Source organism: Eptesicus fuscus, chromosome 7 (genome assembly GCF_027574615.1).
Source record: "Eptesicus fuscus isolate TK198812 chromosome 7, DD_ASM_mEF_20220401, whole genome shotgun sequence".
Lineage (NCBI taxonomy): Eukaryota > Metazoa > Chordata > Mammalia > Chiroptera > Vespertilionidae > Eptesicus > Eptesicus fuscus.
In genome coordinates this window covers 89213032-89240848 of record NC_072479.1, presented here as the reverse complement: position 1 = coordinate 89240848, position 27817 = coordinate 89213032, and the positions used below count along the sequence as shown (strand labels likewise).

Here is a 27817-nt window from a genome sequence, read left to right as displayed (position 1 = left end):
GAGTGCAAAGCGCACGCCTTGTCGCGCTGCATCACCGAACTTGTAGTTTCATCGCCGCCGTCCTCCCCGCTCCTCTGACATTAAGAAACTACCTTTCCCGGCAGGCGCCGCGAATCCCTCCTCCAGTTCTTAGCCTCCCTCCTGTCGCCTCGCTCTCAGTCAAGTTGTCTAGCCTTCTGAGTGTCGGGGTGCCGATCGGGGTGCTGCGGGACTCCCCAGAACCATGCCAGAAGTGGTGGATACGTGCTCCTTGGCCACGCCGGCGTCCGTCTGCCGGACCAAGCATCTGCATCTGCGCTGCAGCGTCGACTTCACTCGCCGGGCGCTGACTGGGACCGCCGCGCTCACGGTCCAGTCTCAGGAGGACAATCTGCGCAGCCTGGTACAGTGGACCGCGCGCCCGGCGCCGGCCGCCCGCCTCTGCCCCGAGCCCCGCGGCGGCCCCTTCCCAGCCCCACGCCCCCGTCTGCTCCGCGCGTCCCTCGGGGATCCTCCGCAGCCCTTGCCCCTTAGTCTGCACCTCCTCCTTAGCTCCCGCTCCTTTCCCAACGCCCTCTTCTTCAGCCCCCCTCATCTCATCGTGCCACTCTCCCAACCCCACCTCCTGGTCGGCATCCCTTCCCTCACCCCGTACTTGTGTCTCCTCCTCCCTCCAGCCCCCGGTCACATCCTAGTGCCACATCCACACCGCGCTCCTCGCCCGGCGCTCAGGTTTCAGTTTGGCACGAATCCCCTCACCCCCATCGTCCTAGTTCCCAGCGGTAATGACCCCTGGAGCCTCCCCATTTCCTCGGCCTGGAGCCCAGAACTCCCTCCTCGGGCCCCGGAGTTCTTCCAGTCCCCAGTGCACCTTCCTCAATCCACACTCCGATCTAAGTGCCCGACCACATCCAGCCGACGCCCGATCCCACTCTCCCCTCCCAGGCACCTTTATTTTTCAACCCGTGGGTCCGCAGGATCCTTCCCTCGGTCCCACTGCCAGTCGTTCTCAAACCCCTTGGGGTGCCCAGCACCAGACCCCTCTCTCCGCCCAGCTTTGATACTTACAGTCCCTGCCAACTCTAGAAGCAGCTCTTTTTCTCCAGGGTCGTGGTCCTTCCTACCTTTGATTCTTGCCACCCTTCTCTTCTAATAATTTAAGGATGGGTGGGCCATTCAAGCTTCCTAAGGATGTCTCCATTTAATAGATAAGTTGTGGGTCCCAAAGAGCAACGACTGACTGTGCTTTTTAGGAAAGATGTACTTCTTCAAGCTCCCCCGCTACGTGAAGGATGAAAAACTTGTTTAGATTTATAGAATTTTATCTGTACAAGGTAACCTGCCTTCGGTGTTCTCACTCAAATTATCTGATCGTGTTTGGATTGTCCCTTTCCACCTGGAGAATTTCATAGACATTTTAGAAATAAGAGGGACAAGAAAAGGCCAGCCACAGGGTATTTTGCATTAAGTAGTGTGGTGATAGCTACTATAGTTTAGGTCAGAATTTGTGGTTTTCATGCCTTTTTCCTGCTTGTATAATAGGCCTATATTTTGAGTTCATTGATATGAACGAATATAGCACATGACTTTCTTACTTTTGTCCATTGACATTTTGTTAGACTAATTCTGATTTGAAAAAAAAAGTTGACTCCTCTATATATTGATCTGTAGTTACCAAAAGTACTATAAGGAAGAAAATAAAAGTGTTATAAGCAAGAAAGTGACCTTTTCCTTATAGGTTGTACTTTGGTCTTCTGGAAGTACCATGTTATCTTTTATTGCAGGCAACTTTCCCCGGGCAGGATTGGCTGAACTAAAGTCCTGTTTCAATGCAATTTCTTCTTTTATTAAAAGAAACACATTTTTAAATATATTTTCATTGGTTTCAGAGAGGAAGAGAGAGAGAGAGAAACATCAATGATGAGAGAGAATCATTGATCAGCTGCCTCCTGCAAGTCCCACACTGGGGATTGAGACCGAAGCCCGGGGCGTGTGCCCTGATGGGGAATCAAATTGTGACCTCCTGGTTCATAGGTCGACGCTCAACTTCTGAGCCACACCAGCTGGGCTAAAAGAAGTGAATTTTGATAGCTTATCACTGCTTCATAAGACCTTGCACTCTGTTTTGTAAAAAATAAAATTTTACCTCTACTCCATCACTAAGCAAGAATCAGGAGGCCTACATTTTGAAAAGAATGTCCCAATCAAAAAATCTGCTCATTGTTTTTACACCCCCAAATCTAGAGAAAAGATTTTTAGATTATGATTCCTCGTTGGCATGCCTATTTAGTAACTTAGAGCCTGAAATGAAATTGTTATACAAGGAAGGCTAGTTATAGTACAGTGACATCTGTTTATAATTGTTTGCTTATTTATAACAATAACTTGAGACCAAGAGTTTAGTTTTGTTTATTTGAAGTTAAGTCGTTTCTTCCACTAGATTATGGACTCTTAAAGTTGGGCATGGTGTTTCATGTCTCTGTGTATCTCAGCTTTTAACTAGTACCTGGCATGTAAAGAACACTCAAAAGTGAGATGAATTAGTGGATGGATTCAGTTAGAAAGCAGTACCTAAGCTTAATATGGCTGCAGTGATAGCCGTGCTAAGTGTATCTTCAAGGTGAGGTGGCATCACATCTCACCATCACCAATAGAGGGACCTATGCCAGGACTGGGGGAGGACATCGTGTGTCCTTTTCATTTTCCATTCTTGGAGTCCATGCTGCTGAGGAATGCGGAAGGAGTTCTAATAGGACTATTTCCCAGCTTTTCTAAAAACCCTTTTGAAGTTTTTTGTTACTAGCACTGAAGTGTAGTACTCCTTTGTGATTACTTTCAAGCATTTGTTTCTCTTATTGAAATTTTCAATTTGTAGGTGTTCTTTCCGTGCTCAAAAGAGTTTTTAATGTCTTGGTCACGATCACATACTAGCAAGAGGCAGAAGGCAGGCATTGAACATAGCTCTTTCTAACTGCAAACCCTCCAGGCTGAGCTGGGAATCAAATCAATTTTGGTTTCAATGCATAACCCCCTAGTTTTTTGTGTATGTTTTTGTAATTAGAGCACCCTGCCAATGAAAAGTAGAAAATGTAAATAGAGACATAATAATGAGGCACAACACTTTTTTATTTAAGCCCTGCTTTGTTGCAGAAAGAGTTTGAGGCTGCTTCAAACAATGGATACAGTAAAATAAGACTAAAAATAAAGGCGTTAGAGGAAGAGAGAATAAGGATAGGAGAAGCAAACATATGCGGTAAAGCCCAGACACAAGAACAGAAGTGGGCCCCAAGATTGACATGGAACAACTTCCCAGCAGCCTGTGCAAAGTGGTGATCAGTTATATAGTCCTCAGCAACTGGCCAGCTGCAGAGGGTGTTATTCAAGGAGGATTCTGTGAGATATAATAAATTATATCCTCAGTAACTTCCTACCTTTAGTAGCTATTTCTTGTAACTACCTCTGGGTATATTGGCCTTATGCATAGTTGGTGCTCAATAAACATTTGTTGAAAAAGATACTAATTCCAACTTGTCAACTATCCGGTTTCCTTTGTTGTTGTTGTGTTTGTTTTTGTTTGTTTGTTTGTTTGTTTTTTTGGGGGGGGGTGTTCAGTATTGCTATTTTTGGTCAACTGTTTAATAACATTTATCAGTGAAATTTAGAGGGGAATTTCTTAAGTAACATGGGAATGATAGCTGAGGCTTAGGACTTGATTTATACAGCTTAAACAAAGCATTTTCTATTTTCTCTTAGTTTGGGATGTGCTTCATGTATTGACATGTACTATTTTTTCAGGCACCATACTAAACCCTGGGAATGCAAACCTAAGTAACATTCACTTTTTTTAAAATGTATTTTTTATTATTCAGAGAGGGAGAGAGAGATAGAAACATCAGTTATGAGAGCGAATCACTGATCAGCTGCCTCCTGCACATCCCCCACTGGGGATTGAGCCGCAATTCATACCTTGACCAAGAATCAAACCGTGACCTCCTGGTTTATAGGTCAGTGCTCAACCACTGACCCACACCAGCCGGGCAAGACAACCAGCCTCTAGCTCCCTATGTTTCTTGGCCTAGCTCCCCATGCTATTCGAGGCCAGATTTTAAGGAAAAGATGCCAAAGATGGTGAAATCAGACTATAGGCAGTTCTAAGGCAGGGCTAGACCTAGGGTAGTGGTAGAAGGAAAGAAAAGTAAGTGTGAGCACACTGTGAAAGAATAACTTGTTAATGGGCTATGTGGGATTGGGAAGTGGGATAGATTGTAGATTATTTGAATGTATCAAAAGTTAGGTACCTTGAGGAGCTCCATTAACAGAATAGAGAAATCAGGGAAGAAAGCTGAGTTGGGGGACATAATAGTAGCTTCATTTTTAGAATTTTTAGAAGCCTATTGAAAATGAGGCAATATTTCCCATGAAAATGTTAAGCAAATAATTAGAAACATGCAGGTGAGGTCCCGGGGAGGGGGTACAACTGTAGAAACAGACTGGTGTTCATCAGCACAGTGGTATTAGTTGATGATGTGGGCATGACTGAGCGGTAGGGAGTGAAGAATACGGACCAAGGCTGGAACTCTGGGACATATCCATATCAGGGAGTTAGAAGGGAGGGGGAGGGAAAAGCACTAGGCACGTAAGAGAACCATTTATGGGTAAAGTCAGTGAAGCCAAGGAAAAGACTTTAAATGGATTGTGTGGTCCATAAGGGCTCTGAGTAGGCAGAGGTCAAGGTTACTTATTGAACAAAAAAGACTTGTGGATCAGAAAGACTGTCCTTTCACTAGCGGAGGAACTAGAAGCCAGATTGAAGTGGGGAAGGGAAGAGAGATTGATGAAGTGGATATAGCAGTAATAGATTGCCCTTGGACTTTAAGAAAGGAAAGACAAAAATGAATAATTATCAAAGTGAGCAGGAGGATCAAGTGAAGTTTTAAAAATATGAAATAGTCTTGTGACATAGAAAGTTTGAAGATTCTAGAACGAGAAGTAGTTGAAAGACAAAGGGTATGGTGTTCAGGGCTCAGATAGGGGATTATTGGGATGGAAAAGATTCATATTTGCCGCCACTTCCTTCCTGGCCAAGGCAGTTGTCCTTAATCAGCCATGGCAAGTAGCTATGCACTTCCAATCCTGTAGGTCGTTGGGTCAGAGTTGCCGCCAAGTTGGGCTTTCTGTGGATACACAACAGCAGCAATTACAGTGTTTACTTGCCCAACAAGTGCCAAGGTTTGTTTTAATTTTTTAAGTGCATAGGGGTTGGAGTATATTAATTCTAGGAAGAAACATGGTAAAGTTATATTGCTTCATGATGGCAGAAACCTAAGTTGTAGATGAGTTTTTTCATTTGCTTGACTTTTACTAAAAGCCCCAAATTTGTTGACTATCCCGGACTTATCACTATGTAAAAAGCTTTTAGAACCCAAAAATTTTCAGGAAGTCTGGGTCCTGAGGGATGGGGCTTATGCTAACTTTTGACTCCTTTAATTCCCGAATTTCACTCTCCGTGTCTTACTCTCCATAAGCAGCTAGTTCTACTCTGTAATCATTGCAGTTGACCTATTTCTAATATTACTTTTCTCTGGTGTATAAAGCTATCTATATATATATATAAAAAGCCAGCCACCTGAATGCTGTAATGACCTGAACGACCGGTCGCTATGATGCCCACTGCGGCCAACCTCCTGTGGCCCCTCCCCCCAGCCCGCCCTGCACCTGATCGACCTCTCCCACCCCAATCGAGGGCAGGGCGGTGGCCAACCTCCCCTCCCAGGCCCTACCCCTGCCCTGGCTGGCCCTGCCCCTGATTGCACCCCTCACCCCAATAGGGGGAGGGGCCAGCTGGCCACCCTCCTGCAGCCCTTCTCCCCAGTCGGCCCCACTCCTGATGGGCGCCCACCACCCTGACCAGCCCACAGCCCCTCCCCCTGCCCGGCCCCATCTCCAATGGGCCCTCACAACCCCAATCGGCCCACAGCCCCTTTCCCTAGCCAATTCCACACTTGATCAGCCCTCCCACTCTGATCAGGGGCAGGGCTGGCTGGCCAACCACCCATGGCCCCTCCCACAGGCCGCTGGCCCCGATCGGCCTCCTCACCCAATTCTGGGGCAGAGCCAGCCAGCACACAGCCCCTCCCCATGGCTGGCCTCACCCCCGATCAGCCCCCACCTGATCAGGCCCTGATTGGGGCAGGCTGGCTGGCCAACCTCCCGCTGTCTCCTCCTCCCGACAGGCCCAGCCCCAATCTGCCCCTATTGGGGCCAGGCCACCGGACCCTACCCATGCACGAATTTGTGCACTGAGCCTCTAGTTTTCTTATAATTTAAAAGGATTAATTTAATTCTAGATTTTGGATACAAAGGACCTTACAATAGAAAAAGTGGTCATCAATGGACAAGAAGTCAAATATGTTCTTGGAGAAAGACAAAGTTACAAAGGATCACCAATGGAAATCTCTCTTCCCATTGCTCTGAGCAAGTATGAATGTTACCCTCTTTCATAGCTAAATAATGGAGGAATATACTTTCCATTAATTTAAACCTTTTTTTCTTTTCAGTTTGTGTGTATGAAGTAATTGGTACACTATGCCCACTGATCTATTATTCAGATTGAAGCTTATATAAGTGAAAATTATATGTTCTTAAGATATTAAAGAAATTCATTGTATGAAGTACTCATTAATAGGACTTTTGATAACTGTTACTTCTTTACTCATCATGTTACCAATATCTAGTAAAATGTGACAGTGGGAGCACGCTATCTTAAGGAGGTACTTAAGATCACCTGGGAAGCTTTTTCAAGCTGCACATTTTTCACCTTTACCAGGAGGCCAGCCACTTTTATTAATGGAATAATAACAATGACAAACAGAGAACCATTTCCGTGTCATAATCTTGAGATAAGTGCTTTAGATGCCATCTTTTACCTAATCCTTACAGTAACCCTCTGGGTATGATCTGCATTTTACAGATGAGGAAAGGAAAACTCGAAGTAACTTACTCAAGAAATGACAGCCAGAATTGTCATATTAGGAGTATATTCCACTCCTTGAATATTGGGGAAGAGAAAAGGACAGAAAACCATTGGCCTAGAACAAGGGTGATCTTCCCTACCTTTCAGTGGCCAAGTTTTCATGCCTTCTCTTTCCAGTTAAGAAAAGGAAAGAAAAACCCACATATCATTTGTGAGGTGGATGTCATTAACCCCATTCTACAGATGAAGCAACTATGGCATAGGGAGGTCAAATAATTTGCCCAAATTCACAGCACCAATAAGTGGCAGTCAGGATTCAAACACAACCATGGCTGCTGGCCCCCCGCACTGTCTTGCTGTTTCCTCATTATCTGTGCTGCTCAAACTATTGGGGCAAAGCATTAGCTTTTGTAATTTCCAATCCACCACAGACTGATACTTTTGTCAAATGCAATAAAAATGAAATACAAGGAAGAAGAGATTAATCCAAGCACACAGTTTTTGTTACTAGGTTCCACAAACAAAAACGACTAAGTGTTTCTAAAAGCTTATTCTCAATTTCTTGACTTAACCTTGTTCAGTAACAGTTTGCAGTTTAGTAACTGCAATACGTGAAACTCTGGACCCACTGCTGTTCTGTCCAAGTTTCAAAATTATTTCTTCCATTTTTCCACTATCCTAAAAGATTACATTGTATCACACACACACAAAAAGCTGGGGTATTCTAATATTAGTTCCTGTTACATCTTCATAAGCAGTTAGTTTGGTAGAATGAAAAGGACACAGGCTGGCATTCAGGTAGGAATGTGGGAGGCAAACTTACCCACTTAGGACGTGACATTTCTAGAGCTTACTCTCAATCAGTAATAAGACCACGTAAAATATTATTTCTGTTATTTGGTGTTGATATTATGAATTCAGGTTTTAGTTAGATTGAATTATACTGTACTAATATATTGGTTTGTTTCATTTAGAAATCAAGAAGTCGTTATAGAAATTTCTTTTGAAACGTCGCCAAAATCTTCTGCCCTGCAGTGGCTCACTCCTGAACAAACCTCCGGGAAGGAGCACCCATATCTCTTTAGCCAGTGCCAGGTAAAAAGAATTCAGAATGAGTTATTCCCAGCTCATGAAGATGAATGAAGCAAAGTAGACAGTACTCTTATGGATACATGGGTTTACCTAAGATAGCAATTTAATTAATCTTATATTATAAAAATAACATTTTCATTTATATCTCTCACTATTAATGGATTCACATGTTACTTTAAAAAAAAGAAACATTCTTTAATTTGAAAACATGTCTACCTAGGTTGGACTTTCTGGGTCATATTTAAACTGATATCCCAGCACCTAGCCTAGAACTTGGCATAGAGTTTGCATTTAATAAATGGTCATAAAATGAAAGGAAAACATTAATAAAACAAAATCTGTACTGATTACGAACATTGCTAACAATAGAGAAGTAGAAAGTGAAAGATCAGATTTCCTAATTCTCTCCAGACATCATTACCTAGAGTACCCACCATTGAGGTTGGTACACAGCCCCTCCAGTTTCCTTACACATGCACAAAGTGTACACTAAATGTACCTTTAAAACAATATGATTTAAACATCTGTTTAAAATCTGAGAGTAGAGACAATCTATCATAAAAATAATAAGTATCAAACTCTGTTCTGAAAGGAAAAAAAAACACCTAATTCTGTCAGTAATCAAATAGTTGACATTAAAGGAACTCACTTCATTAACTGTTTATTATATTTCCAAGCATTGTGTTAGGTACTTTGCATATTTTAATCCTAATATTCCTGCGTGATTCAAATTTGAATGCAAGTCTATAAAAAAGGAAGCAATGTTGGCATGTGAATTAGACATGTTTACTTTCTATTGCCAATTGAAATACCTTTTTAATCTAAGAAACCCTTAGATTTAATCTGAAAGATAGAACACTCTAGGCAAGAACGTACAAGCTGTGCACTGTCTTAGTAATACCTGATTCTAAGTAATTCTTATAGAATGTCCATAAATTAAATTTGGCAGGAAATGCGAGATTCGTGAACCATAAGAATGTGAATTTTGAATAGTATTCCATTTCTTATTGGCAACAGTTTTTGAAATAGCAGAAAGAGATTTCAGTTAAATTCAGAAATTATTGCAGTTGATAGGAAGCACATAAATATGATTTTGTTTGAGAAATTTGTTTACAATGGTCCTTTATGCATATTTGCCTGGGTTTGGTCTTATCTAGTGAAATGCATATAAAAACCCCTTGGCACTGCCGAGCCACCTAACCAGAGACCATGAAAGAACTCTAAAACCATGGTCTTGGAGCCTCATTTTGGGAGAGAGAACCAGGTGGTTCTTCTGGTTCTACTCAATCCATCTAGAAGTCAGTTGGGATCTCATATCTTTGGAGAATCTACGAGATTTGAAGTGAAAAGGGCAGGAGTTTGGGGTTTTAAGGAAGTTTGTGGTGGCATGAAGTCTGTCTATGAATTATAACAGTCTCAGAGAGAGAACATTAGTATCAGCATTCCTTTAGGCTCAGTAGACTCTCAATAAGGCTGGGTTGCTCTGCTCACCAGCAACAGATACAGACTTAGTTGTAAGCAGGCCAAGATCTAAAACCGTAGGTGCTCTGCCATCCTTCTGCATGGAACCCATGTTGATGACAGACTGATGTGGAAGCAAAGGAACACTTTACATATTTTATGAATGAACTTGCCTGCGTGGTATTGAGAGAGACTGTTCTTCCTCCTTTTCTGCCTAGTTTTTACCTTCAGGGTTTGTTGCAAGATTGGAAACGTCAGGACTTGAGCAGTGTTTTCCAAGCTGTGTTTCTCAGAACACTGGCATCCCATCGGCTGTTACTCACCAGAGAAAAATGGGTTTCATATTAAAATAAGTGTGAGAACAGGCTTCTTTAATGTAGGTCTCTTCAGAGCCTTCGGGACACAATGTTCCTAGTGACTCTCCAAGATCCCATGTGTATTTTTTTCACCAAATAGCCCTTTTTCCTAACAGCTTCTTGCTGGCACTACTGTTACTCAGAGCACAGAGTAGGAAACACTGTGTAGCATGCTTCATCTTCCAGCCTGAAATGCGATCACTGAGCATGCATTAAAATGGAAACTCAGATTTTTTTAATTGGCAAGTACATTTTTGCTACTTTAAAAGATTCCAAGAATTGTGAGATGTGTTTTTATCTTCTAAAAGAATGTGTCTAAGGACAATGCTGCAATTCTAATGATTTTTTTTTTGTAGTGATTTAGTTTATAAGAAAGGGAAACAGCTATTTCTTTTTCTCTCTCCCCCTCCCAGGCCATCCACTGCCGAGCAATTCTTCCTTGCCAGGACACGCCTTCTGTGAAATTAACCTACAGTGCAGAGGTAAATACCATAAATTATTCACTGAATTAAGTGATTCATCTAATTAAATGTAATATAAATGATAAGCAGAGATAAGCATTGAATTGTTGTTTAATTAAATTCTACCTGAAATATGTATAAAAGAGGCTGTGGACCTCATTTTGAATTTCTCTTTTAAAGGCAATTTTGAACATAAGTGTAAAAAAAAAAAAAGGAAATGAGTAGCATTCTGAATTTAAAAAGAATTCAGAATTCTGCACCTAAAAATAAGATTATGGGAACAATTTTTTTTAATTAAAAAAAATAGACATTTGCAGAATTAAAAGTTCTATGAATGTACTCTATACCCATATAAACATCTAATTTGTCTATACATTTCCAACTTATTCTTGTCATGGGTACTGCCAATCCTTTTAGGAAAAGATCCATTATAATTAATAAATAAATACTATCCCAGAGGCCAGACCTACTTAGACTAAGCCAGTAGAATTGAGGACTAACCTGTGTTTATGGGGCCTTCTTGATTCCCCGATCGTCCTACAACCAAACTACACCTAGTAAGAGTGCTATAGAAAACGGCACTTGAAGGCAAAGAATCTTAGGTTCTGGACTCTTCTCCACCACTTAATAACTGCATGACCTTGGGCACGTCTTATGACCTCGCAACCTCAATTGTCTCATCTGTATAACATCTCACTGTGTAAATGAAGGGAGGAAACAGAGCCAAGTTATTTTCTGAATGCTTTTACTTCTAGGATCCATGGTGATTATAGCACTTGGTTCTGGAGCTTCTGATTCTGTGCCTGCCTCAGTGATAGCTTTGAGTACTAGACCATGCAAGAAAAATAGAGTCTAGCTCTTCCCAGAATGGGTGCTTACTGGATCATTAATATTCAGAGGATAGTCCTGATTCTGGCACTCATTAGAAATAAAGCTTTCAGAAGCACGGAGCTGGGGTGCACATTTAAGTGACGGTACGGTTTGCGCCAGAAGGATCTTTTCCATACAAATTCCCAGAGAAAATTATTTTATAGTTCTTGGCAATAACTTTCAGTTTCTCATACGATGTCCCTCAAAAAGTTCTTCTATTTGTTAACTCCACATGTAAGTTTTAAATGTAAAATTGTTCAAAACTGTATTCTCTGTCCTAAAATGAATGTAGGAGTCTTTGAACCTGTAGAGGGGATCGGGGGTGGTGGCTATCATTGCCAGGCATGGTCCTGGCTCTTCATGTATGTTATTTATCCCTTGCAGCAGTCCTGTCAAGTATTAGCCTCATTTGATGGAGAAACTGAGGCTCAGGGAGGTTATTTGCCCAAATCCAGGCAGTTAGTAAGTGGCAGAGCTGGAATTTTAATTTAGTTTCTACCAAGTGTTCTTAATATGGATAGATGAATGGATAGATAGTTCACATTTGCTTTTAAAGAAGCCAGTTTTTGTGGTACATCTACACAATGGAATACTATGCTGCTGTAAAAAAGAAGGAATTCTTACCATTTGCAACAGCATGGATGGATCTGGAGAGCATTATGCTAAGTGAAATAAGCCTGTCAGTGAAAGATAAATACCACATGTTCTCACTCATTTATGGATAATAAAGAACATTACAAACTGTTGAACAAAAATAGACAGAGGCAAAGAAGCATCGAACAGACTGTCAAAGTACAGCGGGAAGGTAGGGGAGTGTTGGGGCCGGGGGGTAAGAGATCATCCGAAGGACTTTTATGCATGCATATAAGCACAACCAATAGACGCAAGACACTGGGAGCGGGGGTATGAGGGCAAGTGGGGGGTGGGGAGTAGGGGAGGCCAGGGGGAGGTCAGTGGGGGGGGCGGGAATAGTAGTACAAAGGAAACATATGTACAACTATTTGTAATACCTTAAACAACAAAATTAAATAAGCCAGTTTTACATATTGCTAATTCTGTTTACAAAGCTGATATGTATGAACTTATTGGGTTCAGGGTCTATTTATTATATAGATAGTCACAAAGTGGGGGAAGAAAAGGTTATGTTACATAAGTAGTTCAAGAAACATAGAACCTTTTACTTAAAACTGGAATTGATTTTTCTTGTCCATGAGGTGTCTGTCCCTAAAGAACTGGTAGCACTTATGAGTGCCATTCGGGATGGAGAAGCACCTGACCCAGCAGATCCGAGCAGGAAAATATACAGATTCAGCCAAAAAGTAAGTTCTTAGGGTCTGGATTTTCCTATTAATTGGTGGTTGAACTATAAATAGCTCTTAACTATCCAGGGAGCAAAATTGCTTTTGAAATATTTCAGAATTTAGAAAGCGGCTTGTTTTTCCTTTTTTCAACATTTTTTTTTTCTTTTGTGCTTTTAAAATATTTTGTTCTACTTAGAGTGTCAAATTGAAGAAAGAGGTTGCTAGATAGGCATAGTAGAGGGCATGCCAGATCCCATTTTTCCTCATCCCAGTTAGTAGCAGTTTTCCTATTCCTTTAAGTTATTACATTTCTCCTGCCCTGGTACCAGAGTGTGGTCCTTTAGTGTTTTCAAATGGAAGAGCTGTTTTAGGTAAAAAAAAAAAAAAGCATTCTGTTACAGTGTTACAGTTAAGTTAAAATTTCTATGTAGCTGGTAATTTGACTTGTATCTTTGACCTTGAATGAATAGTGCAGGGGTCCTCAAACTACGGCCCGCGGGCCACATGCGGCCCACCAAGGACATTTATCCAGCCCGCCGGGTGTTTTTGCCGCCGCTGCCTGTCCTGCTTAGCAGCCGACTTAGCAGTGTGCATAGGAATTTGTTCATAGTTTGTTTTTTTTAAACTATAGTCCGGTCCTCCCGCGGTATGAGGGACAGTGAACTGGCCCCCTGTTTAAAAAGTTAGAGGACCCTTGGAATAGTGTATGTGTGTGCGTGCTTTTTTAGTCAACATCCTTAACATAACATATATTTGAGCCACAGTGAACAATTTTGCTCCCATCCCAGCTTCTGAGATTCCAAGCTCCCAAAACTTCAGCATCTTCTTACTGCTGGATTATTTTGTTTTTCTTTTAAATTACACCAGGAGTGGTTTAGAAAAATGAGTTGTGTGTTGTTGTTTTTTAATTAAATCAAGAAAAATAAAACTTAAAAGAAGGGTACAGTTGTCTTAGAAGTTAATTTTTGAGAAATGCTTAAAATATACCTTGTAATACTATGTGCAGTCATGTTTTTCACATTTCAGAAGCTTTCCTTCCTAATGGAATAAAAGAGAAATAGATGTTTTGAATGTTGTACATCACAATTTTGATCTCTTAAAAATAAGAACTATTTGAGAAGTACAAAGGGAAAGTAATCCATACTACTGTTTGGACAATCAAAAGGAAATTCACTTACTTTTAAATACAAATTGTCTAACTTTGTAACATTTTCAAACACTAATTCAAGCATGTGGTGTGTTTTATTTGCCCCCTTTAGGTCCCGATTCCCTGCTACTTGATTGCTTTAGTTGTTGGAGCTTTAGAAAGCAGGTGAGCTTTTAGACAAATTTTGAGGTTTATAGAAAGATTGCATCTTAGGCCTCTTGAACATTTGTTTGGGATAAACTAGTAGGCCATTTGTGTGTTTTTCAAAATATCAAGCTGACAGTTCTAGAAACATTAAAATCTAATTATAAAGTACTAGAGGCCCAGTGCACTGATTCCCTCAGCCTGGCCTGCACCCTCTCACAGTCTGGGACCCCTCAGGGGATGTCGGAGAGCCGGTTTCAGTCTGGTCCCTGCAGGCCAGGCCAAGGGACCCCACTGGTGCACAAATCCGTGCACCGGGCCTTTAGTATGCATATAAAATCTTTGGTTAATTCGCTTCCCGCCCTCCCTCCTTCCCCCTTCCCTCTAAGATTCATCAGTCTGTTCCATGTTTCTATGCCTGTGTGTTGAGCATCTGCCCCCTGATGGTCAGTGCATCATAGCTACCAGTTGAATGGCCGCTTAGGCTTTTGTATATATATATATATATATTGATAGATAACAAATTAATTTTAAATTAAAAAACCTTTACCAGTCACTGACTGCTTAGATTCTCCAAGTATGATAGACTGAGCATGCACTTACCTTTAGTTAGAGGTCTGGATTCTAATGGAAGCTTGGACCAGTCACTTCTCATAGCCTCCTTGTCGTCATTGTAATGATACCTCCCTTCCCTGCCTCATAGGGTGTTTATGTGAAACAAATGAGATAAAGATATGAAAGCACTTGGAAGTCTATAAATATTCAAGACATATAAGATATTTTATTAAAATTTCACCAGTATACAGAGTGCCCTTCCTTGTTTTGTTTGTTATTTCTAAATAACTAAAAAATAAGAATATCTTTAGTAACTACATTCCCTAAATTGCCAGAAATAAGGACGTGATAGACAAGTCAGGCAAACACAGATTCTGATCCTAGCTCCAGTAGTTACTAGCTATGTCTGTGGGTTTCATATTTTTCATCTAAAAGCTAGAAATAATAATATGGATTTCAAAGGTTTTTTGTGAGGATTAACAGACCTAACCAATGGGAAGCCATTCACTAAATGATAATTATAATGACTGTCACAGTAGCTGACAATTTAAAAGATCTTATTATGAACCATCTCCAATGCATTATCCTATTGAATCCTCCCATCTCTGTAAAGTAGATACGATTATTTTTCCCCCATTTACCAGTGCCTGGTGAGTTTTAGTAATTGGCTTAGAGTCATATAGCAAGGAAATGGCAGAGCCAGGACCCAAACAGATGTAGGTTTCTGTGAGCTCACAACACAGACCTGCACTCTAGTGTGGCAGCTGCTGACCACATGAGGTTTGAGATGTGCTGTAAATGTGAAATACACACTGGATTTCTAAGGGCTTAGTATGAAAAGAAATGTAAAACACTTCACTACTCATTTTTTTATGTTGATCACAGGTTAAAATAATATTTTGGATATATTGGATTAAACAAAATATATTAAAATTATTTTTGTCTATTTAATTTTGCTTTTTTTAAAAAAAAATGTGGCCACTGAACAATTTGAAATTTCATATGTAGCTCACATTTGTGGTTTTCATTAAATTTATGTTGAATCACATTGGTTACCGTTGCTACTCAGTCCAATAGCTTTGTCATCACCTGGGCGTTGGTTTAGAAAAGCAAATTCTTGGCCCCTATCCCAGACTTACTACATCCGAATCTGTATTTTTACAAGCTCCCAGGTTTATTTGTTTGTATATGAAAGTTTGAGAAGCACTGTCATAGAGTTCACTTCCTCTCTGGCAAATACCAAGGCAAGTCTTGTTGCTTGGAGTTTTGTGTTACATAACACTTTTTAGATGAAACAAATATTTTTGGGTTTAAGCTCTATATACGTGATATATAGTTCTATTTGTTTCTTCCTTCTTTATTGCGGTTTACAAAGGACATGGAATTTAACATCTTAACCATTTTTAAGTGTACAGTTCAGGAGTAATAACTACATTCACATTGTTGTGAAACAAATCTCCAGCACATTTTCGTCTTGCAAAACTGAAACTCTATACCCTTTAAACAACAATTCCTCGCGTCTCTCTCTCCCTGGCTCCTAGTAACCACCATTCTACTTTCTGTTTCTATTTGTCCTTTTGTAACTGGTTTATTCCACTTAGCATAACATCCTCAAGATTCATCCATGTTGTAGTATGTCACAGGATTTCCTTCCTTTCCTCTTTGTTTCTTTTATAGAAGAGTGTTCAGCCTTTAAGTGCATAACGAAGTTTGCATCCACCCCTGTTCTGGAATAATCTCTTAGTGAGCTGCAAGTGGGTTTCTACAGTTGTGAGACTGAGGAAGGAAACTAGATCCCACATGTCTTACCAGAAGCCAGTAAACTAACCTTTGGGGGTGCCTTGTCTCAGTTTTCATTTGGCCCAGACTGTGTCTCCTTAGAGAGCTGCATATCCATTGCTGCACACACAACAGCAGGCTTGAGTCTCTGAGAGGACATTTAACCTCAGCCCTGACCTGAGCACATGGTAAATCACACTCCTACTGTAGGATTTGTATACAGTGCTTTAAATCTCGTCTAGAGCCAGGTGCATAATTTGCCTTGAATTCCTTTTTAATACAGGCTTTTTAATTTTGCAGGCAGATTGGCCCGAGAACATTGGTATGGTCTGAGAAAGAGCAGGTGGAAAAGTCAGCTTATGAATTTTCTGAGGTTAGTCACCCTTTTTAACAATTGTGATAGTCATTTTAAGATTTTGAGTATGAAAGGTGACGGTGTTAGGTGATGTGTTAAAAGAATCAAATACATCTCATTTTATGTGAATTTGCATCTGCTACATTTTTTGTATTGTTTTCATTTAAAATAAGAATCATTAACTTATAAGATTCATACAGTATATACTTTTAAGAATTTATTATGCTAATGAAGACATACAAATATATATGCATTAATTTTCCAGACTGAAACTATGCTTAAAATTGCTGAAGATCTGGGAGGCCCATACGTATGGGGGCAGTATGACCTATTGGTCCTGCCACCATCCTTTCCTTATGGCGGCATGGAAAATCCTTGCCTCACTTTTGTAACTCCTACTCTGCTGGTAAGTATACATATTTTTCATTTGAAATTGAGTTCTTAAATATAAACCTAGGAATGGAGAACCTTAGATTCCCAATAATTTTTTGAAAATTTTTATTTATATTCTAATTTTATTATTTATTGTGGTTATCATCATCTCATTTTTCAAAAGAAAATAATTGGCCATTTGGGAGAAAAAAATATTTTGTGTAAGCTGTTTGGGATTTTAAGGCGTTGGGTGCTGTGTCACAGCAATCCATTGATGAATTATGTATCCAAACAAGGAAACCATATCATTTACACTTGGCATATAGGTACTGGTATAAAACAAACAAACAAAGAAAAAACCCTCACTTTACTTTCCTATAACCCAGTGAGTAGGATTAGCAACTAAATAAGGAAAATAAAATACATCATAGGAGACACTATAAATTTTTTAAAAACATACTGTAGATAGTAGAGAGGAAGAAGGTAAATAAGAGCACATATAAAAAATGGAAGTAAGAGAAATGTCTCCCAGAAGTTAGAGACAAGAATACTGGTCCTGCTGGTATTGGAAAATTTCTCTGGGATTAGGAAAGAATTATGCTGTTTTTTTAGTTCTGCATTTTCTGTTTTATTTTCTAAATACATGTCTGTTTTGAACTCTTAGGCATGCCATGCAGAAATACAGTGCCAGGGAGTTAATGCCAGAATAGTACATCTTGATATAGGCTATAATTTGATTGCTGAACTACTAAGGTCATTTTCCTCTTTTTTAGGCTGGTGACAAGTCACTCTCCAATGTAAGTTAAACATTTGTTACCATTGTCTTACCCTCATGAAGTATTAAGTCAACTGAATTTAAAACTATCCATTGCATTATGTTAAAGATATGGTTATAAAAGAAACTTGAGAATTCTTGTTGTAAACATTATTACATTAACCATTATTAATAGTTAAATAAATTAACCATTCTTAAATCCTTAACAGATTTAAAAACATTTTATGGTTTTATCTCTTCATATGTTCATTAAATATTTTTAATTGTTCCTAATTTTTTTAAACTGTTATACTGTTTTGTCTTTTGCTAAATTATATTTTTTTATGGACTGAGTAATAACGTGAATCTCTCAGCTAAATGTTAAAAAAAATGAACTTAGAATGTAAGAACTAGAATGTTTCCATTTATATAATGAGTTATTTTAGAATAAGGTAATCAATTTTACTACTAATTGCATCCATTGTTTCCTTTAGGTTATTGCACATGAAATATCTCATAGTTGGACAGGAAATCTAGTGACCAACAAAACTTGGGATCACTTTTGGTAAGATTTATTTATTTTTTATTGGTTCTTATTAATTTTTTTTCCTGCCTCCCACCACTCTGAATTGTTTTGTGTGTATATCTTGTTTGTCTTTGATATCACCTCTTTGGTACACAGATTTTTTTTTTTAAATTCTGTAACACTTGTCACAGTGTTAGGTAGAGTAGAGGTATTCAGTTTATGCTTATTATTTAGTTCCTGGGCTAGTCCCAGTTTAGGACACATAAAACCAGAACCACGGCCTAATTTTCCCTTCTGCCCTCTGCTTGTCCAGGCTTCTCATTGTTCTGGATTGGATGCAGGGAAGCACCCCAGGCAGCCACCTAGACAGGAGTGGTCATGCTTTACAATTGCTTTACTTTGTAGAAAAGCCAAAAAGAAAATACCTTGTTGATTGTAATGCCTTTTCCTCTCAGCTCTGTCAGTATTTTTATTTTTATTTAACATAAAAATACTTTTTTTCAGGTTAAATGAAGGACACACTGTGTACTTGGAACGCCACATTTGCGGACGGTTGTTTGGTGAAAAGTTCAGACATTTTCATGCTCTGGGAGGATGGGGAGAGCTACAGAATTCGGTAAATGAGTCATACTTTTAAAAGCAGTCATGCCAAATTGTATAAGTGTTCAAAAATTTAGGTTTGAAAAGCACCTTTCCTAAGTAGCAACAAGAAAATCATTTTCACAGGGTGGTAAATCTAGCGGATGCTGGTATAATATTCTGTTGGATTCTGCCCTAAATGTGTTCATGACCAGTAGGATCTCATTGGTTCTTTGCAAGTAAAATGGTCAGTTACTGTGTTTGAATTTTATTTGGTATATTTTTCATCCTAAAGTGCTATCTGCTGAAAGCTGAATTTGCTGGCCAGGCATTGAAACTTTTCTAGTCTTTTACATAGAATAAAGCTTATTATGGGGCAAGAATACCATGGAACATTACGTAAGTAGCCATTCCATTAATAGACTCCCAGAAATTTATGCTAACATATCCTACAGTTTCCAGTCTCTGAGTTGTGTCTGTTCTAGACTCCCCTAAAAAAATGTGCCACTGAGGGAAGTAATACTTCCTCGTTAGTTTGTTTGCATGATGGTAACTAGTCTTCACATTTGAACATTCATCCAACTTGGTGTCTTGCAGATAAAGACTTTTGGGGAAACACATCCTTTCACCAAACTTGTGGTTGATCTGGCGAATGTAGACCCTGATATCGCATATTCTTCGGTTCCCTACGAGAAGGGCTTTGCTTTACTCTTTTACCTTGAGCAACTTCTTGGAGGACCAGGCAAGTCATTGGCATTTTCTGAAATTATTTTGGGGGGGGGGGGGTAACATGAAGAACAAGGAAGAATTTTGAACTGTTGTTCTTGCTCCATTTTATTCTTCCAGTTCCCTCAGTATGTAGTTGCTGAAGAAATCTGTATCATTTTCTAATGTTACCTCTCTACTTAAAACCTTGAATCACCAAGTTCAAAATTGTGCTGCTTGACTTAAAAAAGCACACACACCAACTCATCAGTATTTTACAAATTAGAAAAATAATACATATTCATTGAAAAAAATGCGTGTGGTATAGAAGTGTATAAAGAGTAAAAAGTGAGAGTTGCTCAGTGACCCTTCCCACTCCCCAGGGATAACCACTATTAGTGGTTTGGTGTGGATGACTGCAGATGTTTTTCAAAGTGTAAATGAACAAATAGGCAGATAAATATATATAATTGTTTTGATTACAGAAAAGAAATCATACTACATACTTATTCTACATTTCTTCAATTCAATATTTCACATATATCCTTCCATGTCAGAACATACAAATCTATCTTACACTTTTTAATGCCATCCTAGTATTACATGGTATGGATGTGCTGAGCTTATGTAACCTTCCCCATTGCTGGGCGTGTAGGTATTCTCCTTTGTTGAAGGACTTTGACAGCCCTTCCTCCTATGGGCCCATTCTGCCCATCCGATATTTCTCTCCTAATTGAGTCATTGCCTTTAGAACTTGTGCTGTGTATTACTTTCTGGTGTCTTCATTGTGTGATCCCTTTACCTATAATTAGGATTTCTCTTCTCCCTTCAATGTTTTTCAAGTCCCAACTTAAGTCCTACCACCTTTTTTGAACATTCACTCTTCTCTGAATGTTCTCTGTGGTTAACAGTACAATGCCAAGCACCAGAAAAAAAAGTTAAATAATTACCTTTCCATTAATAGACTTTTTTTTTTTTTTTTTTAACTCTTAGAGGTTTTCCTAGGATTCCTGAAGGCTTATGTTGAGAAATATTCCTACCAGAGCATAACCACTGATGACTGGAAGGACTTCCTGTATTGTCACTTTAAAGATAAGGTTGGCTTTTAAGAGCACTTACTTTTTATGCCCAATATGTCTTTAACAGCTGTTTGCTAGGCTGACTTGAATTACTTAATAGTAGTATTGGTCTAAGATTTAAGGCTCAATATTTTATTGTATTTTTTTCCTATTTAAAATGTGATCTGAACAGCATGAACTAATGTGAAGAATTATCCTATTTCAGAGACATCTGTGACAGTGTTTTAGAATTTTTTTGTATGTACTTTTCATATTTAGCAGAGCATGATTAATATGAATTTATTTTAGAAAAGAGACTTAGAAATTATCTTGACATGTCAGTATAAATTATAGATTTGCCTACCTAAAAGTCTGTTTTAGATTTAGATTTAGAAAAAGTTGTTCTGTAGAAAACTGGGTGTTCTCACTGTTCACAGGTTGATATTCTCAATCAAGTCGACTGGAACACCTGGCTCTACTCTCCTGGACTGCCTCCTGTGAAACCCAAGTCAGTGCTTACCCTGCTCATGGTTTCCTTCTCATTCTCCCAAATCCTGAAGCTCCTCAAACTATCTGAAAGGGTTTCGTACCTCCCTTAAGCTGTTACTACTTAGTGATGAGAGCAGAGCTCTTAGGTGTTTGAACCTTAACCCTGAGGTCAAAAGAACAATCTCCATGATATCTCCGTGATATAAATCAGTTCAATTAATTGCAAGTAATTATTTAGTGCCTCCTTTTTGCACAAGGACAGTGATAAAGATATTGCCCTTTCCTTGAAAACATCTGCAATAAGAAAAATGACCTAAGTAGTATGTTAATCATGATAACAGTGTTATAAATTATCATTTCCAGAGGAGGCAAATGAAGTTTCGCTAGGTAAAGTGTCTTGCCCAGGGTTACACAACAAATAAGAAGGAGGAGTTGAGATTCGAACCCTGGTTGTCTCATCTCCTCCAATACAGAGACTTTTAAACTAAGTACCTTCATCAATCAGGGACCCGAATCCTGGTCTTCCACGAGAATGCAAACTCGCGAATGTTCTAGCCAGGAATGCTGTTCCTGTTATCTGGAGTACTCCTTACCCAGTTAATTCCAATCTCAGTGCGAGGATTTCTTGTGTTGCCTCTTCACAGCTGTTGCCACAGTAGTAATTCCACATTTACTTGTGTGATTATTAACATCTTTCTCCTGTACTACATTGAAGCACCGTGAGAGCAGGGCTCATACATACCTGGATTTGCTCACTGCTTTTCATAGGACCTTGCCATGAGTAAGGGTTGCTTCCCTCCTCGAGCTAATCCCTACCTAGTTCTTTTCATTACAATGAGAAGGAAATTTCAGGGCACCAAGAAACAGACCAGCCAAAGGTTTTTCCTGTCCTGTCTATTGGTGTGTGTTTTCTTAAGTCAGTGCTAAGTAATATTCTAGTTGAAGGTGATTTACTGCCTGAGCAATCCAGGTTCTCTGATCCCATTTGGTCTTGAGGACAGACCAAAGGGTTTGCCTAAATTCCACAGCCTGATTGCTTCGTGAAGATAAACTGGCAGCTGACTCAAAGGTCACTGCCTTCACCCTAGAACACAAACTCTCCTGAAGCAGACTCAACGGTAACCTCTAATCAAAGCTTACTTCGTTTGGGTCCTAAGGCAGGTACCCCTCTGTTCTCTAATAGAAACATTTCACGGCAATCAAGCATGACTTACAGACGAAGAGGGCAATGTTTTGCAAGAATTTTGCACACATTACACGGTCTCTTCCATTGTTGTAAAACATATGATTTGTTTTCTAAGGTGAGAACTCACAAATCTTAGTGGAACATGCTTGGTTTAATCGTCAGAGTTTGCTATTTCCACCTCTTTCTGAAAAGAGAGAAATGAAATTATCATCACATGATTTCAGAGTCTCCCAAGGGTCTCTTGTGATAACCAGTATTTCCCCAGTGATTAGAACAGTGTCTGTCACGTAAGTGCGTGCAGATTTATTGGATGGTTCGGTGGTTGGAACAAGAGAATGTAAGATCCATGAGAGCAAGGACTCTGTTGTTTGTCTGCTGTCCGAGTGCCCAGAACTGCTCCTGCCGTACAGTAAACACTCAGTATGCTCAGCTGAGCCCCAGCTCCTTCAGCATTTACTACCCAAGCTTATGACAGTCTTGGCTGAGATGTTCTCCAAAAGGAGCTTCGTTAATTTGGTATCCACTTGGATTTCCGAGTTCCTGGATGACGCCAGTCATACTTAAGTCAGGCAGACAATTTCCTATTCCCAGCACCCTGGAGATCTTTGTCTTTATTTAAAAATAACTTGGAAATTTAAGTATGTTCTGTAACCTCAAAATTGCATTTATGCAAAAGCATGTGCATTTTTCTCAATTTAATCTCTAATATTTTTTTATCTTTGCAGTTATGATATGACCCTGACAAATGCTTGTATTGCCTTAAGTCAAAGATGGATTACTGTGAGTAATACTGTGTGACTTTTGACTCCTAATTGAGTTGTACAAATATGTCTCTACACATGAAGGTGGTGGGTGAGGGGTTCTGATTTTTCTTGCTTCTTTTCAGCTCTTAAAATAAGTACGCAAAAATACCTGCATCTTCTCATTTCCTCATAAATCATTTCTAAGCTACTACTTCAAATACAGCCATTACACATACCAACGAGATCTAAAATGAGCTTGGGTACTGTTTAATGCTAACTGTTAGGGAAGAGTGGAGGCACTTATGGTCTGTTGATATCACTGTTCCCATCTTTGAAACTCCATAAAGAGCAGCTTCATGTATATACTGAAACTAACCCTTAGAGAAACCAGCGTGAATACAAATCTTGGATAATTCTTACAGAGGAGGAAAAATAATTTTTTCTCTTCCCTCTGAGTTCCCTGTAACAAAAGACAGATCAGCTGGGCTGGCACGGCTCATAGGTTGAGCGTTCACCTATGAACCAGGGGGTCACGTTTTGATTCCTAGTCAGGGTACATGCCCGGGTTTGTGGGCTTGATCCCCCAGTGGGGGGCATGCAGGAGGCAACCGAACAGTGATTCTCTCTCATTGATGTTTCTATCTATCTCTCCCTCTCTATTCCTCTCTGAAATCAATAAAAATATATTTTTTAAAAAGACAGATAAAAAAAAAAAAAGACAGATTAACATGAATGCTACAAAGGATGTCAAAAGTTTCCTCCACTCTTACTACTAACAGTCTAATTTTTAAAAATAATATAGACATTAGAAGTCATAGTGATGTAATCTCAGAAATATTAAAGTAGCTAAGGCTTTATTTTTTACAGTTTTATATATTCTTACATTTCTGTCTTTTTCTTAATTGTACTTCTATGTCAGATAAACCAATAAATATTAAATTTCACACAAATGGAAATAACCAGGTTAACATTTATTATAGGCCAAAGAAGATGATTTAAGTTCATTCAACTCAACAGACCTGAAAGATCTCTCTTCTCATCAGTTGAATGAATTTTTAGCACAAATGCTTCAGAAAGTAAGTACCAGCTCAAAGCATTAGGAATTAGAATGGGCATAAGGCACAGCATTTACACTGAACCCAACCTGGAAGAAATGTTAATGTGGAAACCAATAGAAAAAAATAATTTATAAAATTCATTCACTTACTCAAAAAATTTTGTTGAATACCTAGTATGTTTAGTATTGTGCTGAATATAAAAATATACATAAGAAATACACCATGTCCTCAAAAAGTTTATAATCTAGTAAGAAAGGTCACACATGCAAAATTTAGCAATAAAAGGTGTTATATTTTATGTATTTTAATTACATAAAATTAAATATTTTCTCATTTGAGAAAAAGTTGATTAGGAAGAAGGACTCCCAAGTGGCATAATCAAGGAAGGATTTGGAGGAGTGGGGCTTGCTTTGAGCAGAGCAGGGTTAGCAGGGAGGGAAAAAGTCAAGTCCAAGGGGGCAGCAAGTGATGGAGCGTGCCCTGTGCTGCAGAAGTGAATCGTCGCTCTGGTTAAGGAGTTAATGAAGGCAACACTAGACAGGCTGGTAGGGTCTGATGGGGTAAGCCTTGAATGCTGACAATTTTAGATTTTATGCTAGTCAGTAGGAAAGGATTTAACATGTTTAACAGGAGAGTCGTTTGATGCAATGGTGGTTATGGAAATTACTCTGCTGGTGATGTGAAGGCTGGGTTGATATGAGGAACACTGGTGGTGGCATTAGGTGGGAGGCTCGCATGAGGACCGGGCGTGAGGAAGGGGCAGGTGGGAAGGGAAGGAACAGGACAGATGAGAGGGACATCACACAGGATGAAAGCATAGGGTTTTGTGACTGACTGGATTCGGGGGTTCCCAGGGAAGAATCCATACAGATTTGAAGGTTTCAAACCCAGGTAATTAAAGCAATATTTCACTGAGAGGAGATGCTACATTTTGAGAGGGAGGTAATGAATGGGTCTTTACTATTACATAAAGGGAGCTCTCAGGTCTAAGGACCTTGAGAGGGATGGAGGAGACTTTGAACAGAATTTCCTATGAAATGAGCAAAATGAGCAATGGGATTTCAAGGCAACAGGGACCTTAGAGAATCAATTTTTAGTACATCAAGTCATCATGATTTCACAGATGTCTGTAAGTACCGCTCTGCGGTCTAGGACCAGGAAGAAGGAAAATGTGACGGGATGACTGGGAAATAGGAACACCAAACGTGGGGGAGAGTAGGAGCCTAGGGGTGATCCTCACTGGCTGACCTTCCAGAGCGGCCTTGGAATTAAGTTGAGACTAAACAATTTGGAAGGATCTAGCAGTCAGTAAGAGCAGAGATGGTTAGTGAGTGTGGAGTGAGTTTTGTAAGATGAGGTCATGGCTGAAGAAGAGAATTACCATCTACCTAGTGGCACCTCACACTCCACTTGTCCAACTGAACTCTTCCTTCTTTTCGTCACATAAACCCTCCCTGTTAAGATGGGTTAAGATGGGCACAGGAAATTTATGAACCCCTGAAATTGTATATAGAAGTTTGTGTTTATATGGTAAATGTGGTGGTGTTTTGTTTTGTTTGTTTGTTTGTTTGGTGTTTTATTTTCCCACAAAGAAAGGGTCCAGTCCATATGATTCATCAGATTCTGAAAGGAGTCTGTAATATAAAACTTTAAACACCGCTGTCTTTGTAGGACTGTAGATAATTTAAAAGAGATTTCAGAGGAAATATGCAAAGATAAAGCTGGGCGGGGGGGAATTCATGAGGAAAAAATTAAGAAACTGTGATTTAATCTGGAGAATGGAATAAATTTAAAATATATCAGGAAGAACTTGAAAGACTCTGGAAAGAATCTGAAAGTTAATATTTATATATACTAAAAAGTCTGAGGGCCATAATCCTCATTTAATTCTCTGTGTACCTCACAAATTAAATTACCCCTTTGCTCCTGGTAGAATATCCTTATCCAGAATAAGTTTGCACAAAATTTATTTTTGTGTGCATTTGTTTCTTTTATCTTTATCTAACTTACTTTTATATTATAAAATATTTAGGATTTTAATCTGGCTAAGAATTTCTCTCCAGCTCCTTTCTTCCAAGGAATCCTGTTGAAATGATACATTATACTCTTTCATTTTGCTCTTAGGCACCTCTTCCATTGGGGCACATAAAGCGAATGCAAGAGGTGTACAACTTCAATGCCATTAACAATTCTGAAATACGATTCAGGTACATCATTTTAACTTGTCTCTGTGGAAGAAAGTAGAAAACTAGTTTTAAATGTGGAGAAAGGGAAAGCAGAGTCTTGAGACATTCTTGTCAATTTTATTGCTTCTATATAAATAATTACAGTGTTTTTTAAGGAATAGTTGCAATCTCTATAAGATGATAGTATTAATCTTTTTATTAGAATCTGTTCGAAGCTTTTCTTGCCTTTAAAAAAAGATTAGGATTGAGGACTCAATGGTAAATAGGCATTCTCCCACAACTAGCCAAAGTAACTCTGAAATGAGAATAGTTAGAAATCTCTGGTTCTGTTATGTGGTTAAACTTTCTTAATTTAAATTTGTAGTGTGAGGCTTAAACCAAAGTTTAATTCTTCAGAAATTGCATATATAAGGTACATGAGCACCTACTTACTCCAGACCTGTTAAAACGTGTGATCTTTAAAAAAAAAACAAATTCCTCTTCCTTCTCTTCTCCATTTATTAAATTGTATATGTAAGTATTTGAGATTCTCAGAATAAAGACATAATATAAAGTGGTGTACAGTGAAACCATAATAGGATTACTTATCATTACAAAAGTTATTTTCGTATATACCTGTCATATCCTGCCTCTTTCTCCTCCTTTCCTACCCCATATCCACTAAAATTCCCCTTTCAGATGGTTGCGACTCTGCATTCAATCGAAATGGGAGGAAGCAATTCCTTTGGCTCTAAAAATGGTGACTGAACAAGGAAGAATGAAGTTTACACGACCCTTATTCAAGTAAGAACCAAATCAAATTATGCTTTGAATTTATATAAGTTTGGGGAAGAAAAAAATATTAAATCAATGTTTTTGTTGTTGCTAAAATACTTTGTAAAATGCAATCTAAAAATAATACATATTTATATTTGTTAAAGGATATAGAATTTTTGTATAGGAACTAATACTTCTAAATATTTAAAATTTGAGATAATTTCATTACCTTTTTAAGAAGCATTATATATGATTTATCTCTTATGGACCAAATGGGGTTAGACAGTGATGAAAAGTAAGTAAATTGAAGATAATCTTATAGACACAGAAAGATCTTTAAAAGCAAGTAGAAGATAACTAGTGAGTAGACATGGTCAAGAAAAATGTCTGAAGATGCATTGAGCAAGTAAAGTCAAATTTTTTTTAATTCACATGTTGCAGTGAGGTAAAAGAGTAGTTGGTTGACATAAAGGAATGCTTGACTGCAAGATACATTGAAAAACATCTCAGTAAAGTTATTTTGACTATGGATGTGGCAGGAATTCTGAAAAAAAGATACCATGACAAATATTTATGATTATTTAAAATTTGCCAAAACAACAAAATAAATAATTAGCTATCATTCTTCTTCTCTTTTTTTTTTTTTTGCAGGGACCTGGCTGCCTTTGACAAGTCCCGTGATCAAGCCATCCGTACCTACCAAGAGCACAAAGCAAGTATGCACCCTGTGACTGCCATGCTGGTGGGCAAGGATTTAAAAGTGGATTAAGGACCTGTCTGATGCTCATGTCAAACGCTTCTCTTTTTTAAATTGAATTCATAAAGAAATATAAAACTCCAGCTCATACTGTAACTAAAAATGTTTTTATGTTTGGCTTTTTATTGTTTTGTCAGTGATTTTCATAAATAAAGCTGAGCTACCTTTCCCCCTA

The 27817-nt window shown here is 38.9% G+C and overlaps 1 protein-coding gene across 4 annotated transcripts; it reads left to right on the top strand.

Moving 5' to 3' along the window:
* Positions 1-142: 142 nt before the first annotated feature.
* LTA4H (leukotriene A4 hydrolase) lies at positions 143-27817 on the top strand. 4 transcript variants are annotated; one of them, XM_054719375.1, is made up of 19 exons: positions 145-382; positions 6327-6457; positions 7927-8047; positions 10275-10343; positions 12407-12511; positions 13753-13805; positions 16419-16491; positions 16739-16879; positions 17619-17642; positions 18094-18164; positions 18630-18741; positions 19302-19446; positions 20403-20506; positions 20905-20975; positions 22868-22922; positions 23866-23961; positions 26068-26150; positions 26808-26912; positions 27537-27817. In XM_054719375.1, the coding sequence occupies exons 1-19, from the start codon at positions 224-226 to the stop codon at positions 27652-27654; spliced, it is 1836 nt and encodes a 611-aa protein (XP_054575350.1). In that variant the 5' UTR covers positions 145-223; the 3' UTR covers positions 27655-27817. The 4 variants fall into 4 exon arrangements, with proteins under 4 accessions (XP_008143170.2, XP_054575350.1, XP_054575352.1 ...); XM_054719377.1 differs by lacking the exon at positions 145-382 and having other exon boundaries at positions 6399-6453; XM_008144948.3 differs by lacking the exons at positions 26068-26150; positions 27537-27817 and having other exon boundaries at positions 143-382; positions 26808-26876.